The following is a 13,991-nucleotide window of genomic DNA, read 5'->3' as shown; positions in this document are numbered from 1 at the left end:
TCCAATCCAAGGTCCTTCAGTTATGTGAGTTCCTTTGAATGAGGGATCCCTCTCGAAGCCCAGTATTGTCAGGTTTGCTTTTTGGACTTCTCGCAGGCAGAGTCCAACAACCACAGTGGAATGAGGTCCAGCATTAATTACCTACTTAACAGGCCCAATTGATACCCATTCAGGAAAGCTTAGTGCCCTCCTGCCCCAGATTTAACAGGACAGAGATGGGAAGAAAGCAATGTCCCCACCTGAATCTTTCCACTTGACTAAATGTCAACCTACAAACTCATCTCAGGAGTGACGAATTAAATTCGACCTTAATTAAAGAACCTGCTACTGTTACATGATCTAGCCAAATGTGACACCAGTCCTGCACTTTACGCTCAATTCTTACTGTTTGGTAAAGTCATCCATCAAGCAAGGGTCATTTGCAATTACAATTAGACGAACCGTTACCACATTCATAGTGCAATTCAGGTGGGCAATATGTGTGGCCTTGTCATTTTACCAACATCTTTGAGCAAATTAAAAGGTGTTAAAAATTTCTGAGATTCGTTATTGGATCTGTCCCTTCTCTGATGTTTTCAGGAGCTTTTCGGCACATTTTAGTCTCTATCCCAACTGTATAGCTTGCATCATATTACCCTCCTACTGTGTATCCACCATCATTTTACCTTTCCACTGTACACTCAACTGCCACTGTATCATCTATCATATTGTTGTATATACACTATTATGTTGCATGCTCCATCGTTTACCCTCAGCTTCTCACTATTTATCCTATATCAGATTGTTTTCAACTATGAACCCATTATTACAGTTCTCTGCAATTCATTATTTCTGTTACAATATTTCATAATTTATATTCCCTTATCACATTATACCTCATAGCACAATACACTATCTATCATTTACCTCGCATTATACACTATTACTATCTCTTTTTATTATGTGCTTAGTCACAGTGTACCACTATATTTTTGGCTACTGGGTACACTATCTCAATAAAGCCTTAAATAATGAAATATGAGAGCTTTTATAGGATTTGAAACTGCTAAATACATCTTCCTTGAGAATACAGATTGACTGCAGATGCTGTTTACAATGTGATATTATGTTAGACATCTGTAGTGCAGCAATTAGCTGAAAATGAGATCTATCCTGTTGGCCTGTGTGCATAAAGATATTTTATTCACAGTTGCTAAACAGCAGTTGCTACAGCTTTTTGGAGGGGTTTAGGTGTAGGGAGAGACAGAGACAGAGACATATAGCTATGCAGTGAGTAACTCCACGAATATTTAGCCAATCAACTTTAATAACTATTTAAAGCAATTCTGGACACATCAGGCCATGGTAAAAGTAGCATTATTCATTTTTATGTTCAAAGATGAATAGCAAGAGAACTGAAAAAATAATTTCAGCATTCTGTTCCTCCACTAACAGGATGAATTCTAAACTGACAGAGTAAAAAGTTCAACTCCTGAACTGATAGATTTTTATCCAATGGAACTACAGCCTGTTTGTAATTTGCGAATGTTACCACTTGTGAATATTTCATTGATGCAGATCAGAATGTTTGATGTGGAGGAGTAACTGCACAAACAGCTATTTCAAACTCATAGACATGACCTGAAGCAAAGCTGGTTATTTCTACAACACAATGAATGTATATAATGACACTCAAGAAAAGAAGAGGATTAGTTAATGAAGGGGACATTTAAAATGCTGAAAGCAGGGTGAGTTGTCTGCTGTTTAGCAGAAGAATGCTTGCAAAGTCTTCATTGTATGTTGTTTATACACATTAGCCATGCAGATGGCATTAGTATGATCTGTTGGTGGAAAGAAACTGCCATTGAAGATACTGAGTTACAACACACTGTTTACACAGGTAATGCATCATCACATATTCAGTTTAGCTCTTTGTGTACATATAGACAAGATTGGAACAGCTAAATTATTTAAAATAATCTAGATAAAAAGTAGACAAATCACAGATTATCTTAACTGATAGCTAATATATTTTTAAATTAATCAACTTATCAAAATATATTTTTAAATTAATCAACACTAAAATATACTCTGACTTCTGAAGAAGACACGAGGAAAGCAATGACCTAGCAACAATGACAGGCAAGATGAATACATTTGATTTCTTAGAACCGGGTGGGTTGGGGAATATGTTGATAACAGCTGAATAATCAGGTAGCTAATGTAATGGGGAAAACAGGAGGAAGTGTGATATACTTCTTGCAATGAACAGGCAAGATGGATAACATACTGATCAAACATGGGCTGATATGATGGAAACATGCAGTACAAAGGGCACAGACAGCAAAAGCTGCTTTTGAGTAGAGTCTTAATCCACTTTGTTAATGATACATAAATTCTCTAGTATTGTTACTTAGCTACTCTCAGACTACAAACCATTTCACAAGTGAAGATGCAAGTACTTGAGATCACAGGTTCCACCAATATGGCTAAAGTTGGATACAAAAAGCCACAATCAGAATAGAGCTGACTGACTTATTGATTATGATTTGCTCCCTTTAATGGCATGGCTGAAACCGGAAACCTGTTGCTTGTTTAAACTGAAACTGCCATCTGCTTCCCAATAGATTGAGTACATCATGTTTGTTATCAACAATATGCTATCTCATTGCAAAATACTGGATCAAATGTTCAAGTGGATGGTTGCAACAGTTTACACACCAGCTCAACATCCCAACACCAGTTATTTTCTGGTTGATATAATAAAGACTTCTTCTCTCAACATATCAACTTATTAATGAAATAAAAATATCCTGTTCAAGCATAGGACAGTAATTTTTATGTTGAATATTAGTTTTAAAAATTAAAAGCCAGAAAAATTATTGTTATCTAACAAGTTGCTTATTGAAGATTTTTGTGTCAAAAAAGTGGATGAAGCCAAATCCGTCAATTGGTTAAAGTTTCATTGTGGAGTGCATGGCCAAAATAAAGCACCCACATCTTCCACATTTATAAGGGCATATTTAGAGATTTGATGTAGAAAATTAGTGGTGGGGGCAAGTGCTGTTTTGAAGGAACGCTTAGCTGTTCCTGCTGCATCTCCAATGCCAACTAAGGTGCAACCAATCAGCACCCTCTTCTTGTGCTGTAATAAATTATGGTTCTCTTTCCATGTTTGCTTTCTTGTATCCCAGTCCTGAGCAGTGCAAGATGAAACAAAAACTTGTAACGTTGCTTCTCTTTTTAGCAACATTGTGAATTACAAAGCAAATGCTTACATTTGTATCACTAGGATTCTCTCGAGTCTCCCTTTCCGAACCATCTCAAGCACTTGAACAACTCTGTGTCTCAGTGACCGATCTTAATGCAGTCCTCCAGGGTTGGTCTGAAAAGAGCACTGTACATTTTGATCATGACTAATTCTGAATTATGCTCAACTGTTTTAGCTTTTTTAGTTCAGCCTCAAATTGTGGCTATCGTCAACAAGGCTGGCATTTACTGCTCGTCCCTAGTTGGCCTAACAACTGAACAGTTTGCTAAACAACTTCAGAGACAATTAAGAGTCAATTGCATTGGGGAATATACCAATATCAAAATAAACCAGACTTGGTAAGGTTCCTTTTTTTAAAAAGGACATTACAAAGCAGTTTTTTTTTTAAAAAGATGATGTCAGCTTCATGAACTCTTTTTATGAATAACAGTTTGTTTTATTCCAAAGTTTTTAAATTGAATTTAAATTGTCAAACTACCATAATCGAATTTGAATTCATGTGCTCTGGACTACTAACTCAGTAATGATACACGTTTACACTCATTTGGTTTGATCAATCATTGTCCTACATCAGTTGGACCCATTCCAATTTGCCTAGGTCTCTCCACACAATTCATGCAGTATACATGGGGCTTATTGTTCTAGCTTATGTGTAGCAACTTCCACCTGATTATATTAAATTTCCTCTGCTTTTTATTTCCGCGTTATGCTCATTTAATCCAATCCATTCTGAGTTAATTCCTGCAATTCCACTATCTGTCCTACTCTGGTATGTCCAGATTAAATAAAAACACAGGGTCTGAGACATTTTCATAAAGAATTGGGTTCAAATATGTTTCATAAATTGTGATCAAAGTGAGGAATGTTGGGACAGTGGAATCCCCTTTAAAGTATCCTCTGTTAGCAAACAAGTGCAAGTCAGGTGTATGATAACCAGATAGTAAGTAAAACTCCCACTACTCTTCAAAATATGTCCTTAGTCTCAAATTCAGAAATCATTTCCCTAATCCACAATTCCCAAATCAACCATTCTGTGGTTTCTTACTCTGAGTGTGTAGCCAAGCAGTGCCTAATTAGGAACACTCTTTCAGCAATCCTTTGAAAATACAAAGCTTTTACAAAACCTTCCAACTCTGTTGTGTTGTGACAGGAGAATTAACTGCTGGCTCAAGACTCTTTGTAAATTATTCTCCACGTCTAGAAGATTATTTGTTAACCTTCTCTTCATACAATTTCCTAAGATTACCTGAAAAGGCAAGCGTTAAAAAAAATTTCAGACTTCTTTTCCCCAGTACGATATCAAGTTGTCTAGAAACACTGGGTTGAACTTGTTTTCTCCTTGTACTGATTGTCTGTCATAAAATTTTCAGTCATTTGTTGGATTTGTTTTTGGGACAGGCCAAAAAAGACAGTCAGCAACAGTGGAACACTGTGATAATAAAGGTCTTGCTCTACATTTGCCACTTGCTGGCTTTGGTTTGGGATTCACATAGACAAATGTTGCTTCCTTTTCCATGGGTATGCTCTGCACTTGTCCAGTAAAGACATTTGTATAAATGTTTGGATTTGGCTGACAGTGGCTGTAGAATTGACGATATGTTGTTTGCATTATTTCTGATCTAGGATAGACAGCTGTTATCAGTGGTTGACCTCGTGGGATAAGTAGCTGAGGAATCATCACCTCTGTGGATTGTGGCTTTCTGTGATGCCAGAAATCTGCTTTATATGTGGATATTAATGGCCACTGTTGTTGGCTGTCAGTCTGAATCGGAATCCAGGACATAAAATCTTTCTTAAATTCACTTCTTCTTCCAAAAGCAGTTTTTGCTCGACTTATAGCATTGCTCTACAGAAAAAGGGAAGGCAAATCAGTTATTATTAAAGTATTTGTATTGAACATCTCCTGTGGCAAATTTTTAAATAAGGCTATGCACCTTCAAGCAATCCCAGAATAACTAACACACTTGTGACAGATTAACATCTGTTTGAAGCATTCTGAGTCTCATCCAGGATTTTGACACTTAACGTTTCAACTATGACTTCACTTTATCTATGTAAAAATAGAAACTTGATTCTAATTAAAAGTACATCCCTTGTTAGTGCTCTTTCCACATACAGCTTTAATTTAAAATAAAATCAGTAAAATCCAAAGGGCTCATGTGATAGAATATGCAAGCTTGCAAAAATATGCCCATTAGAAAGTAGCACAAATAAAAATAGACCTATTGTAATGAGGCAACAGAATGGGAAGCCTTAGGATGTGTTGCATAAAAGTGTTTCTCCCTGACATAAAAATTACAGAATAATTTTGGAAATCGGAGACAAGCCTAAAGGATTGCAGTGTGAGTTTCACTTGGAAGAACAAATCTCATTATTTCAAATGGAAATTGCATGGGTTGCACATAGAGGTTGAAAACTCACAGCTCCAACATCCCAACATGTGTCATCATGTATCTGCTAGGAGCTTCTGCAATTGATGCTGTTGAGTGCTGTGGGAACATCTTGAAGCACGCTCAAAAAAAAGCAGGAAATGTGTTTTTATCCAACCACTTTAGACAATACCAACATTATCAACCAAAAAAGGTAAAAGGTAGAGGTTTGAGAAACAAAAAATGGGAGGAATTTTAATACCTTAGGAGGAAGCATGGGCAAGGAGACTGATGATGAGAAATGAGAAGTCAAATATAAATAAATTCTGAAAGTCAACTGCCAATTTCTTGTTTTAACAGCAGGTGAATGCAAGGTGAATACCTAATCAGTGGAAGCACGTTCGTCAGGAAAGAATTTTAATGTCTAAAATTTTATCCCTGTCCTAGATTCAGTGCTGACCTTTGGAAACCTACAGATGAAGGGGGATAAGAATGAATGAACAGATCACTGCCTTTCCAACACTGTTTGTGGGCCAAGGAGAGTTGGAATGCTTCATGCTGGTCCATCTAGCGTGGCTGTTTTCAACCAGGCAATCAGTTATCACCCTGTATTTAGCCCCACATCCTCCCCACTCCCCACAACATATCCAACACACCCACTGATGTCCATCGTGAAGCTTTTGCTTGGTACTGGAGGTCTAGCTACCCAGTCAGATAACCTCTCAATGTGGCTTGCTGGAGCCAGAAAATAGAATTTAAAAAATAGTAAAGAACTGATCCTCTTAAATTTACATACCCAACTTTCCAGCTACTAGAATGTCTCCCCATTAATACTGCAGCATTAACTCGAAATGATTTGAAGACCTGCTCCTTTCTGTTAACTGGGCAGTTGGATACTATCAAACATCAAGCCTGGGAACCACACTTTGTAAATGCTGTCTGAAGTGTGACCATCTCCACATGGCCAGATTTCTGCGTACTCACTGGCTGGAAACAATACTGTTGCTTGTATTCAGAGATTGGCATCTCAGCCTAATTACACCTGGACGGGTACAATTTTCAACCATGGAACATATGTTTGTGTTTTTAGTTGATAACCTTTCATATTCAGGTCAGAAACAATCGACAGTCCAGAATTCAGGGCAAAACCTGAATCAAGGCAAGAAACAAAATGTAGGCCTCTGATCACAAACTGTACCTCAACCTACTGAGAAGTTCATGATGGCCTCTAATACTAGAATTCTGTTCATTTAAAAATGTTTACTTTCTGTGCAGAAACTTTGAAACTGCAGAGTTGGTCTGTGCAGCTTGGTTACAGTTGTGAGCTCCACTAGCTTTCTCAGTATTGTCAGTTTCTTTCCATGGGTTAGATTAGTGATCAAGGGAGAAAGAAATAAAGGCCATTAAACCTGCACCAAGCCAGAGATTTGGGAATTTATTGTGTCTGAGATATTTTTAAATGTATTATTTATTCACAATGGTTGCACATAAAAATGCTCCAATGAAATGGTTACGTAAAAATGGCAATATGAAAAATTAATGTCAAAAGAAATGCCGAGCTTTACTTCTATGTATGGGAATACACCAAAAGGTCAAAAAAGGAAGTGTTAGCAGTGAGTTTCTGTTCATGGAGCTTAGGATGACTTTTATAGGTATCTGACTTTTGACTCCTTGAATGTCAGTATCCATTAAAGGGAATTGTGTAAGTCTCCTGTAGCTCCTTCATTGTGTTCCTCTGAATCTCCCATTGCTTAACGTGAGATATTTTAAGGCAAGATATCAATAGGAATGCACTTGTCAGAGAAAAATAAATAGATTTAAATACATAATTTTTAACAAATGCTGGCTTGTACAAGTATACCGATATTCTAATATATTTTTGTATTTCTGTTGGTGTGAAAAATATTTGGAGCGGTAGAAAATCTTTCAATTTTGTTGGGTTTGAACAAACAATTGACAACTTCAGTATCAATTTGTATCAATGATCTTGATGACAGTATTTGGAGTGCTGCCTTTATGTTTCTAGGTGTCATCAAGTTATGTGGTGATATCAACATTTTTATTGAAAGTAAAATTACAATGTGACCTGGACTATTGGAAGAATGGAAAGATGATGTTTAAACCGGATAACCAAATGCTTTGCATGGGGAAGGGCTATACTGCCAAGCATTTGTACTTCATGTTAGATTCTGCTTAAAAATTTATTGAGAGAGATCTAGATGATATAATGCATAAAGCTTTAAAGATTCTAGGCTAGAACTGACAAGCTATAGAAAAACATTATGATGATATACAGCTAAGAGGATTAAAGATAAAACAAAATTCTCCTTTTGGTTTTGCAAAATGATTTTCTCAAGCAAGATTCATGGCACACAGATTGCCATGCTCCATGTCAATTTTTCTCCCTCAATCTTCTGTTCTTCACCTCATCAATTTGCAACTGGCCTCTTCATTGCTGACCGCATGAAATCACACAGCAGTAGGGGCAGAAGTGCTCGCCTCTACTGGGACTTTGCGAAATTTGCGCCACTGGCACCATATTTAAACCCTAGCTGTCCACCCCTTCAGATGCTGTAAGCCCACAAATGACCTTCACACTCTGGTGTTCCACTATTATCCTCAAGAAAATAGCCCAGAAAGGCAAATTGTCTCCTTGGTTCTCTGACAAGACTTGGAGATGCTAATGGGCATGGTGATAGAAAAGAGGGCAATGCTTTCCCTGCTGAGGGAAAAGTGGGAACTTTATCACCATTGTTTATGATGCTCAAGTTAGAAAAGTATTCTGCCCAATGTCAGAATTGTTTTTAAAAAAAATGGGGATTTACCAGGATGGCTGCACAATTTTACAGCAAGTAATTTAATATCTATTGTGAACTCTGTTTTTGTGACTGTGCAGATGTTTACAAACCGAGGAGTTGTTTACAAGTGAAGTATATTGGTTCTCAACTAACTGAGCAGGTTGAAACTGGAAATGAGTTGCAGAGACCAGTCACAGAGAGCGGAAAGAAAACAGAAGTGTTGTGCTGTTGTTCTTCCCAGCAAAAGCTGCCTGTTCTTTGCAGTTAAAACAAAACTGTTTAAATTTGAAGAAAATGAATTACCTTTCCTACAGGTGATGTAAGCTGTGACTTTTGAATTTACAAATCAAACATTTTCCATGTGAATCACCCACCCTGTACTTCCTACAAACCAGTGGAAGCATCTAGAAGGAAGACACAGGAACAACAGGGGCAGCACACTGGCTTAGTCATTAGCACTGCTGCCTCACAATGCCAGGGACTCGGGTTTGATTTCACCCTCGGGCAACTGTCTGTGTGGAGTTTGCTCATTCTCCCTGTGTCTGTGTGGGTTTCCTCTGGGTGTTCTGGTTTTCTCCCACAGTCCAAAGATGTGCAGGCTAGGTGAATTGGCCATGCTAAATTGCCCGTAGTGTTCAGGGATGTGTAGATTAGGTGGGTTTGTAGGGGAATGGGTCTAGGGGGGATGCTCAGTGGGTCAGTGTGGACTTCTTAGGCCAAAGGGCCTGTTTCCACACTGTAGGGATTCTATGATCTATGAACAAGGGGTGTGGTTAGCCAAAGGACCATCATGTCAACATCTGAATCAGGGAGCAAAGATTACTGAACTGGTTTTCCTGTTTTTCTAACTCCATCAACAGTCTATTTCTCATGTGGGTGAGAGAAAAAGAGAGTCTATAAGGGAGTCAGTGTTTTAGTTAGTAGTATTATATGACAATAGTTTATATCTTGGTTTCTTGTAGCTATAAGTCAAATTACTTGTAAGAAATAATTCTTGGTTAGTACAGAAACCTGGTCCATGTTTTCAATAAAACTTGGTTTGAAAGACATACAAGTTGGGATACTGTGCATACTTTAAAAAAAACTAGTGTTTGGTATAACTACAGGAGTAGAGGGGTTCAATTTACAGTGCACTACCCAGTGGATCATAACAACATGTTTTAACTCCAGGGACCCTTATGGGAGTAAGTAATTGTTATCAACTACCCCATAGTCCCATTTTACATTCTATGCTATATCCAGACAGACTGAAATAAAACAGATCATTGAGTTACCACATCAACATGAATGTTAATGAATCATTACAATTTTGAGCTAGATTAGGTATCAAAGGGTTTTGTGAAGGATAATTGACTTTGAGAATTAATTATTGGTCCATGTTGTGGGTGCAGACTCACTGCAACTGTTCAACATGGAGACGGATAAATTCCTGGTGGAGATTGGTATTACTGTGTACAAAAGGTAAGTCGGATGCAGGTAACTAGCTTGTAGCTACTGCCAACTTCTAGAATTAGTTTCTCGTTATCTTTGGATGATCAGAGTTAAGTTTCTCAAAATTATTTTTCATTGAGCATCAGGCTATTTCAATCCTCAATGTTTTTCTGCCTCTTTCAAAACATTATTGGTGGGTAGAGAGCATTGAGGGTCATCTAGGATGCTGACCATTCGCATTGCAACCCTCCTTTCCCAGGGCTTTTCCAGTTACTGGTGAAGTGTTGTTTGGACTGCTTGATACTGCATTTGTCTGAATCCCACAAGCTGCAATGAGATGAAGCAGCTCGCCTACCCTGTGTAAATGAGATCCAAACTTTGAAATGGTTCTAGTCTTTCACTCCAAGCGAGGACGGACTGGTGGCCAGTGTGAAATGCTAGTAAATCACCCAAAGATTAAATCAGCCTCATTATTCTGGGACTTGATTTGGGTCTCTGACTTGATGCGATAATGATTTTTGGTACTGGGATTTAAGGGAGTGCTACTGTCATATATTTGAACTTCAGAGACACAAAACAATTAACAATATAGATTACTGCAAACTGTTCCTACTGATATCAACATATCATTCAGGGTTATATTATGTAGTGATAGTACACAGCATCAGTGATATCCCAAATTACAATAATCATGACACTTCAAAAGCATTGCATTACTTGTGAAGCACATTAGGAAGTTGTAGCAGAAAACTTGTAATTACTTTTATTCTATGCTTTTTGTTTATGTCCCATCCCTTTCGTGAAAGGCTTTTGTTTTATGATTCCTGCAAACTTCAGTGCAGCCTGGAGTGGGATTAGCATGCGTCAGAAATTGTGTATTACATTTTCCCCTTTTTTAATATCACAGTTCTTTAACTTTATGGTTTTATTGTTGGAACAGTATAGCCTGGATTGTATGACTGCAGTATTAGGCTGGATTTTGCTGTAGTAATGAATTAAAACATAAAATGTTATGTTTTTAAAATCTCTCAAAGACTGACTCTGTGCAGAATGAGATTGAAAACTTGAAACTGTTCCCAATCTGAGCCAAAGTGATTGATTGGCAGTACATTAACAGGTATTAGATTATTTGAAAAGTACCATTAGCTACAAGACTGAACATTCTGTGACATGTTGAATAGGTAATTCCATCAAGTCATTAAAAATAAGAAAGAAGCTAATGGCAGAGTAGCATAAGGTGACTAGCAGGTTCCAGCGATTTACCAGTCAAGCCATTAGCTCTCAATCCCTTGAATTCGCTGCCAATTTGCATAAAAGGTATTTGTTATTAACACAACATTATTTTTCCAGGAAGACTGATATGAATGCAGGAATCGTTATGTTGAAACTAATTGTCATACCCATCAATTAATATGAGTGTCTTTTATAAAATCATTTACAAAGTGACATGAAAGAAGCAAAACCATTTATTGCTGCATCAAGTATTGGTCTCTAAACTTACATTCTCCAGATAGGTGGCACCGTCATGAAACACTTGCCGACTATCATGTTTGGAAAAGTTATGTTTCAAAGGGTTCTCCTGAAACCAGAGTAAAAGCTATGTTAGTCAAAAAGACTGAATGGTGGTCAGTGTGACACTATAATGTACAAGAGAGTATGCAACATTTAACTGGGTCACTCATTAAAACAAGGGCATCTATGTAGTGGCTAAGGAGAGCTGGTCCATGCATTGATTTGTGGGAGAGGTCTCCTAAAGCCAGGATGGAATCAAGTGGGCCAAATGGCATCTTCTGAGCCATAATGCCACACACTAAAAAGAGTATGGAGGGGATTTAGATTGTCTCTTTTAGCTCATGAGTGTCCAAAAACCATGCAATGCAGAAGAATATCTGAAGGGGATTAAAGAGGTATATCTAATTCAATTCTCAAGCAAGAAATATAAGTAGATGTGGAGGAGCTAACTGGAGCCGCAATTCACTAAGTAATTGCTTCTTGAGAGCATTAATATAGGGTTTCAAATGGTACCTGATCAATTGAGACATTTCAAGAGAACCCATTAATCACTACACAAAAAGATTCCATTGCAAGGGTCTCATGAATGGCTGTTCATCAAGCACTACAAAACATAATTCCTGTTGTTACTGCTGACATTCAGGTAATATTGTATTCACATCCCAAACTTCACTTTTCACTGAATACCTGTGGTAATGATTATTCAGGGAGAAATTTTCAACTGTTGGTTGCTCATTTATCACCTGAGAAACAGGAGATGGGCAGAGTAAAATCTGGCAGAGATTTTACATGCCGACTTGGGCAGCTTCATTCAATTTGAAGACAGGCTTCTGTAAGGACACCTAGTAATCATGCAGGAATTTGTTAAAATATGCAAAATGGGAACAATTGTAGCATCATGACTGCAATTTTCATGGTGAAATGAAATAAATATGAAAAGTGCATAATTGCCAGTAAAATAAAGTCCAATATTAAAAGTGGCCTGAGCTGGTTAATGTAGAAATTGGGCAATTGCCACAACTGTAAAGCCTATATTGTACTTGCTTTGAAGTGAAACAAAAATCTCCTTCGTAAACCTCTGAAAGCAAGATCTTGTAAAAGATAAGTCCTGCAACAGCCAACTGAAACTTTTCAGATTTATGGCAAAGTACAGTATTTCAGAAAATTCATGCCTGATTAGAAACATGCCAGAGGAAAGAACTCCCATTAACAGCACATAAATGGGGATAAAGATGTAGGGGTTGAAGTCTGATAAATATCCCTGATATCAGCAAATATTCTGGAGCTAACTGGAACCGAGTAACTTTGTGCTTTGAACTGGTAACATGACATTTATTTTCATGTTCACGCTTTCCACAGGATTTGCTGATCACTGTGATGTAAATATATCTTTGATGTCTGTAGTAACTGTAAACCATTTTCTTCAACAGTTTGTTCTGGGTCTAATGGTTGAACACAAAGAAATGGACCTGGTCAAATTTCTGCCTCATTACATGGCTAATTTGTAGGACAAGCATCACGAATCTTTGCTATATTACAAATGTTACACAGGACTGTGAATTTCAGTCTTATGAGGGCCATAAAGTGACAACAGCAAAACCCTTTTAATATTTCTGTGTACACTTTATTAATGTGTAATTGTGAGTAATCATCACACAGATTATTCATGTTGATTAATTAGAAAGAAAAGTCTGTTTGGCACAAATAAGATGAATTGTTGCTGTGTTCTTGTATGACTAAACTCCTGATATTATGGATTATATCACTAATGAGTACTGATGAGTTTGTGCATAGATTACCTGTAAATGACACTTTAAATTAATCCTGAGTTTTAGGATTAATCAGTGTTACAAACACCTCAATATATTTATGATTCATTTATTTAGTTAATTTTGTTATGCAAGGAATTTTTGTATGGAAGGAAAAGAATTTTTGTCTGGAATGAGTGTAACTGTATACATTTTATGAGCAAAATTATGAAATCTTGCAGATCCTTCATTTCTTCCTTAATTGTAAAGTGACATTAGTTTGCAATAATCTGAAGATGTTGTTATAATTATGAAAGTGAAGAGGGCACAAATTTCTTCATATTGGAAAATCGATACATCAATGTTAAACTGTAATTTTGATAGTAAGGATTGTAAGGAGAGAAGATAGGAGAAATGTACTTAACAATGTTAAAACAACTTCTGTTGATTAAAACTTCTCAAGATGCTACATAGAAACATTATTAAACAATATTTGACAGTGAACCACATAAAAATATATGACAGGAGCAACCAAAAACTTAGACGAGACAGGCTGTTGGGAACAGAGATATCAAAGCATGGGATGCTTTTATTATATTTGTTCATGGGATGTGGTTATTGCTGGCTAAGCAAGCATTTATTGCCCATCCCTAATCACCTAGGAGGGCAGTTAAGAGGCAACCACATTGCTGTGTGTGTGGAATCAGGTTGGATGGCAGATTTCCTTCCCTAAAGTACACTATTCAACTAGATGGGTTTTTATGACAATCAACAGTCACCATGGTCACTATCAAGAGATAGTAGGAACTGCAGATGCTGGAGATTCTGAGATAACAAGGTGTAGAGCTGGATGAACACAGCAGGCCAAGCAGCATCAGAGGAG

The 13,991-nt window shown here is 37.3% G+C and overlaps 1 protein-coding gene across 1 annotated transcript in view; it reads right to left on the bottom strand.

The window, feature by feature from the left end:
• Positions 1-3,662: 3,662 nt before the first annotated feature.
• The window catches only part of LOC109920187 (uncharacterized protein C3orf84), a 12,118-nt gene continuing 1,789 nt past the window's right edge, over positions 3,663-13,991 (bottom strand). Inside the window, exons 3-4 of the mRNA XM_020520224.2 lie at positions 11,350-11,427; positions 3,663-5,096 (exon numbers count right to left, since the gene is read on the bottom strand). Coding sequence (XP_020375813.1) covers positions 4,617-5,096; positions 11,350-11,427 — 558 coding nt within the window. The 3' untranslated portion in view covers positions 3,663-4,616. The remainder of the gene's footprint in view (positions 5,097-11,349; positions 11,428-13,991) is intronic.

The sequence above is a fragment of the Rhincodon typus genome, chromosome 16 (assembly GCF_021869965.1).
Source record: "Rhincodon typus isolate 14 chromosome 16, sRhiTyp1.1, whole genome shotgun sequence".
NCBI lineage: Eukaryota > Metazoa > Chordata > Chondrichthyes > Orectolobiformes > Rhincodontidae > Rhincodon > Rhincodon typus.
This window is presented reverse-complemented; position numbering and strand designations above follow the sequence as displayed.